Raw genomic sequence first — 6,016 nt, 5'->3', positions numbered from 1 at the left:
GAAACAGTCCTCCTCCGGGGCGGGGTACGTGGGGGAAAACTGCCAGTAAATCAGCACTGCATTAATGGGGCTTGGGGTGGGGGGGTATTCTGCTCCCATGTGGGGCTGGCCACGCGGTGCGGGCCAGAGGAGGACCCATGGCCATATCCCTTTGGGTGGTAGAGGGACTGGGGACCCTATGGCACCACCCCTGAGCTATGTGGACATTGGCTTTGGAGGTAGGACTTTTTGTGGGCCGTCAAGAATGGGCAGGACTTGGGGAGGGGAGATTTCAGGAAGACGGGGAGCATTATGAATAAAGGTGTGGAGGCGGTGGGGAGGCACAGGGCGGAGCTGTCCTAAAAGGAATGGACCCCATGCGTTGCGAGGGGGTCCCTTCCCTTGCTGGGGACTGGTGGAGGCGGGGGATGTGTGACTCAGGGTGTGGGCTCCACTGTGGGCCTGGGGGCTACAGCGGGTAGGGAAAACGTGGCCACTCCACAGATCTGGGTCGGTGGGACCTTGAGAAACGTCTACGCAATAGTGGAGACCAACCTCTCTCCTTGCCCCCATTCCTGCACCCCCACCACAGCCTCAGATACACAGGAAGCGAGGGGTAGAGCCAGAGAGCTCACACCCACCTTCAAGGCTGCCCATGAGGAGAGTAAAGAGGGCAGGCCCTGATCCCACTGCAGTCCATTGAAAAATATCTTCTTGGCGGGGTAAGGCAAGCTCTCCTACTCCCCACGGGGTCACAGAGATGAGAAGGCAGACTGGGTCTCTGCCCTTAACAGGGAAACAGACACAATGGAGTATGATCAGGCTGGGACACCGGACGCCCAGGGCTTTGTGAGCCAGAGGAGGGGACCTCATCCACATTGGGAGGGAGTGGGAATGGCATCCAGGAAGGCTTTTTGGAGGAGGTGGTGCTAGAGCCGACTTAGCCAAGGGAGAAAGAGGGGAAGTGTGTCCAGACCAAAGGAATAACACGTGTAAAGGTACAGAGGGTAACACATCACAGACGATTAAGGGAACAATTAATTCGCAGGTCCAACAGAGGCACGGAGCAGTGGTTCTCATCAGAGAATCAGGCACAGGGGTGATGCACGGCTGGCTGGGGAACTTGGCCTTCACCCTGAGGGCTGGGGGAGCCACGGATGACTTTAAAGCAGGGAGTGGCTAGTTCATTCAGAGCACAGTGTTCCCCAGCTGCCCCTAACTCAGGTCTTGGGCCCAGGTCCCACTTCCAGAAGACGAGCCTGCTCCGCTGTGAATGGAGCCAGAGAAGTCAGGGGTCCAAGCTGGGTTAGGATATCAAGCCTTAGATGATCAGAGTAATCGGGCCCTTAAGTATCCTACCCGTCCTTTGTTTTCTGAGGAAACTAAAGCCCAGAGGTGGGCAGTGATTTGCCTAAGGCGGCACAGCACCCGGGACTTGGGTCCATCCTGCTCTTTCCACCAGATGCGCAGTCACCCTTGACATGTGCTGCTGGTGACGTCAGCTCAGCCGGAGCCACGAGCTGCTGAAGGGGTGGGGGGAGGTTCTGCCTGGGGACCAGGAGGAGGGGGATGGGGAGCTGGCCAGCCTCCAAGGTTCACAGCTGCAACCCCAGGCTCCTTGGCCTCCCTGCCTCCACTTTGCTGGGCTCAACAGTCTTGAGCGTAGAGCTTGGGAGGCCGCAGAGCCTCTCCTGCTGGGGGTCTTGTCCCTGTGGGCAGCACCCTTCAGTCTGGAAAGGGGTGGGGACGGAGACATATCTCTGACTGGGCACAGATACGGGGATCGGTCTCCAGGTTCCGACTCCATGTATGTGCTCCCCACTCTAAGAGACCCGCAAGATGCTGCCAGGACCTCACCGCCCCCCCGCCCCCAAGTCAGTCACTGATCCACCTGCTGTGTGGGAAAGACTCCAAGGCCAGACTTTCCTCCAGGAGTACCATTTCCTCTTCCTGGAAAGCACTGTTCATCTCCTCCCCCCTCGAAGACGCTCTCTTATTCTCGATCTCTGAGTCTTTCTCTCTCTCCCCCTTCTCTCTCCACTGCCCTGTGTCCCCATCTCCTCCTTTCTCTTTCCTCTCCATCTTGCCTTGTCAGTCCCCCATTTCCTCGCCATTTCCTACCATCTCTTCCAGGAGCTGAACTGGGAAGAGGGGCCACAAGCCGGGGACTCCCATTCCCCGTCCTCCTCCACAAGGGCTCCCCAGGCCACTGCTGGCAGGAAGCCCTGCTCAGGGCCACCAGGACCCCAGGGAAGCCTCTGTAATGGTTATCAGGCCTGCACCCCCATTTGTCCTGTGGGCTAGTTTGAAGAGAGAGAACATCTGCGGTTCAGCTCAGCTCAAGGCCCATCCCCCGGCCCCCGGCCCCCCGCCCCCTGCGCCCGGCCCCCGGCCCCCCCCTTTCGTGCTGCCTGCTACACAGTCTGTGTGTGCCTCGCGGGCCCCACCACGTGTGGACAGGCAGCCTGGGCGTCCTGACTCTCCAGCGCCCTATCCTATCCCAACCGGGGTGGTAAGGAGGGGTCCTAGATTCAGACAAAACGCCAGGCAGACACAAAGCGAGCATCAGAAATGCTGTTTATTTCTCGGCCGCCCCTGGGATGGCCAGCCTCTTTGGAGGGGCAGGCTACAGATGCACACTTGGAGAAAAGGCAGGACAGCTGTCCAGGGTGGAGGGGCACAGGGTGGGAAAAGATGCAGGCCATCCTGGATCCTCCCTGTCTGAGATGAGGGCACTGATTCCTGAGCCCCCAGATCATCAGAGAATACCAAGAGGCAGCAGGAGCTCAAGCAGGTCACCAAGAGCCCAGAGCCATGCCAACCACTGCCCCTAGACCCTATTCCTCCCCCCTGTGCCCTGTCTGCTTCAGGGTCCCTCCCTGCCGAGCCCCCGGCCCCAGCCCTGTGCCCCCAGCCTTTGCCAGCTTGTCGGTCCCAGTGTCTGGAACGCCATCGGTGAGGCTTCGCCCAGTTGGTTAGGGCATGGCCCTGACAGGGGAGCAAGGGCAGGGTGGCTAGCAGCAATCAGCACCGTGGACGGTGAGTATGGAATCAGGTTCTGTTCTAGTCACTAGCTTTGAGCAAGTTTAGAAGTTGGGGGTGGTGAGTGTTCCAGAAGAGATGAGAAGGGAGGTAGGAAGACTCGAAGTCCCCCAAGCAGGCTTGGGAGTTGCCACCCTCAGCCCCCTGCGCCACTTACAAGGGACATCTGTGATGTCAGCGGTGGGGAGTCAGGGAGGCCCTGGCGTTGCTCCAGCCCGGCCCAGGGTGGGGGCGTAGGGGCAGGCTAGAAGGAAGTGAGGAAGACGAGGAGGAGGCTCTGGCCTAGCAGGAGCAGGCCGGGGGGTCGTTGCCCAGGGCCCCCTTCTCCCGCTGCTGCAGCCTCGGGGCCCCCAGCGCGGCTGAGGTAGATGATGACAACATTGTCCTCCGGACCCGAGGGCTGCACCTCGTTGTCCACCGTGTAGCAGCCCTTCCCCTCGGCCGCTTTGCCGTGGAACCTGCGCCCCAGCGCATCCTCGCCGCCCTCCCCAGGTGTGGCCAGCGCCACGTTCACCGAGCTCTCCGCACTGCCCAGCTCGTTGGTGGCCAGGCAGCTGTAGGTGCCCTCCTCCAGCTTGCCGAAGTCGGGGATGAGCAGGCTGCCGTTGGCAAAGGCCCGGAAGCGCGGCCGGCTGGCCGGGGCGCCGGGCAGGGCCCGCCCGTCGGCAGCCACGTTGGGGCTGGCGATCTCCACGGTGCCGCCCGGCGTCTGGATGTGCCAGTGAAGCTGGGGCGCTGGTTGCCCATCCACGTCGCAGTGGAGGGCCAGCACGAAGCCAGGACGCAGCTCGGCGCCGTCCTGGCTGGGCTGGTAGGTGAGCTGCACGGAGGGCGCCGAGCAGGGCAGCGGCAGCAGGCGGCTCAGTGGTGTGCCCTTGAGCACGTGGGGCGACGCGCAGGTGATGTTGTCCTGCTCCGGGATGGACACGGCCGTGGTCAGGGCCCACGTCTTGAACCACACGATGCCGCAGGTGCAGTCGAAGGGGTTATCGTTGATCTGCAGGTGGGACAGCGCGGTGAGCGGCGCGAAGGTGCCCTCGGCCAGCGTGTGCAGGCGGTTGTGATTGAGCTGCAGCGAGCGCAGGGTGCGGAGGCTGCGGAAGGCGTCCCGGGGGATGAAGGTCAGCTCGTTGCTGTCCATCTTGAGCAACTGGAGGGCACTGAGGTTGTGCAGGTCGCTCCAGGCAAAGTCAGAGATGAGGTTGTGGCTGAGGTCCAGGCTCTTGAGATTGCCCAGCGGGGCCAGGGCGCCGGCGGCCACCGCGCGGATCTCGTTGTGCGCCAGCCACAGCGACTGCAGGAGAGGCACCTCCCTGAAGGCCCCCTCTGGCAAGCTCGGCAGCCGGTTGGCTGACAGGCTCAGCGTGGTCACGTTGGCCGGGAAGCCGGGTGGCACGGCCTCCAGGTCGCGGTAGGCGCAGTCGGCGATCTGGAAGCCGTACTTCTCCCCACAGTCGCAGGGCTCAGGACAGGCCTGCGCCAGGCCCAGGAGGACCGCCCAGCACAGCAGACGTAGCTCCTGCATCCTACCTCCTGCAGAGAAGGGCATGCCGCCAAGGTGACCCTAAGGACCCACGCAAGGCGCTCGTCCCTCTCAGGACCCCAGCCAGACAGGGCTCTTCCCCATCAGAAGGTCCTGCCCCACAGAATCCAGCTAAGACCCAGCACCACCTTAGCCCGCAGCCCATTCTACAGAAGGGGAAACCAAGGCCCAAAGAAGGGCCCGGACTTGCCCGAGGTCATGCAGCCAGAAGAGGTGAAGACGGGACGGAAGAGGACCCCAGCGCCTCCTCTGAGCAGAGAGCTCTCCCTGCCTCGGCCAGCTCCGAGCTGACTTTATGACTTGAAATCCGTTTTCAGCCGCCCCCTCCCCCAGCACTCCGCAGAACCTCCCTCCTGCCCTCCCACATCCTGGCCACAGTCCCTCCCACCGGAGCCCCCCATAGGTATGCTTTGCCCCAGCCCAGACAAGGCCCCTTGTGCAGTGCACACCACCCCCATCCTCCCCATCCTCCCCCCTCCTGCTCCTACGGGCTATGACCACGGCAGACACCAAACCCTTTCTACGGAGTCACACCCGTGGCCTGTTCTGTTCAAACCGCGCCAGGCAGCTGCCTAAATAAAGCCCGCCAGGACCTCTCAGCTGGCTTGCGCGAGGCCAGCGGCTCGGCCCAAATGCTGTTGGGATTTCCGGGGATGCGGTTGCTGGTGGGGCAGACGCCCCGTGCCCAGATCCAAACAAGGGATTGTCCCTAGCACCCTGAACCGACAGGAAAGTACCAGGCAGTCCAGCCCCTGTGCCCAGCAGGCCTCCCCCTTTCCCGCTGGCTTACCTTCAAACTACTCTTTCTTAGCCAAGTGGATCCTCTCCTAAGATGGAACCAAAGAGCAACAAAGGACAGAGTCAGCCCAGGACAGGCTGCAGGGCCCAGGGTGCCCGAGGGAGGATGAGGAGGCTGGAGGAAGGGGCAGCCTGGTTCCTGTCCCACCGTCAAGTTGCTCGCCTGTGCCCGCCCTTCCCCGGACAGGGTGCCTGGGGCCCCGCTGAGAGGAGGCTGCAGGAAGGGAGCCGAGGCAGCCTGGACACTCCCTCCTTCTAGCAAAACAACTTCTCTGCAGCAGCAAGGACCCGTGTTTCATAAGTGACACCAGAAACTTGAGGGGGAAAAGATGCCAATTTTTTTCTTTTTTTTCCCTCTCTCTCACTCACTTTTAGCAGCTTCAACTTCCTTAAAGACACAGCACTAGCTGGATAGGACCCAATAGAAGATGGGGCTGGAAGGATTTTTACGGAGCGAAGAGTAAGAATCGAATCTCATGGAAGGTGGGAAACTTTTAACCGCACTTCAAACAAGAGAAAAGGGAGGCGGGGGGAAACTTCTCCAAGCTGGGGCCGTATGAGTGGTCATGTGTGCACATGTGTGTGACGTTTCGATGTGTGGATAAGTTTGTGTGTTTGTGCGGATGTAGGTGTAAGACCGTGTGTGTGAATTTG

At 61.3% G+C, this 6,016-nt stretch overlaps 1 protein-coding gene across 1 annotated transcript; it reads right to left on the bottom strand.

The window, feature by feature from the left end:
• Positions 1 to 2,539: 2,539 nt before the first annotated feature.
• Positions 2,540 to 5,658, bottom strand: ISLR (immunoglobulin superfamily containing leucine rich repeat). The gene is made up of 2 exons (XM_006740437.3): positions 5,355 to 5,658; positions 2,540 to 4,554 (listed from the first exon to the last, which is right to left on the bottom strand). Exon 2 carries the CDS (start codon positions 4,544 to 4,546, stop codon positions 3,266 to 3,268), a length of 1,281 nt encoding a protein of 426 aa, XP_006740500.2. The 5' UTR covers positions 4,547 to 4,554; positions 5,355 to 5,658; the 3' UTR covers positions 2,540 to 3,265.
• Between the last annotated feature and the right edge of the window lie 358 nt (positions 5,659 to 6,016).

The sequence above is a fragment of the Leptonychotes weddellii genome, chromosome 9 (assembly GCF_054177405.1).
Source record: "Leptonychotes weddellii isolate Sample4059 chromosome 9, ASM5417740v2, whole genome shotgun sequence".
Taxonomy (NCBI): Eukaryota; Metazoa; Chordata; class Mammalia; order Carnivora; family Phocidae; genus Leptonychotes; species Leptonychotes weddellii.
The sequence above is the reverse complement of the archived record's forward strand: the minus strand, read 5'-3'. Positions and strand labels throughout refer to the sequence as shown.

What these genes read in the sequence shown, in the direction of transcription:
- ISLR (XM_006740437.3), bottom strand. Translation starts at nt 4,546, where the DNA reads ATGCAGGAGCTACGTCTGCTGTGCTGGGCGGTCCTCCTGGGCCTGGCG.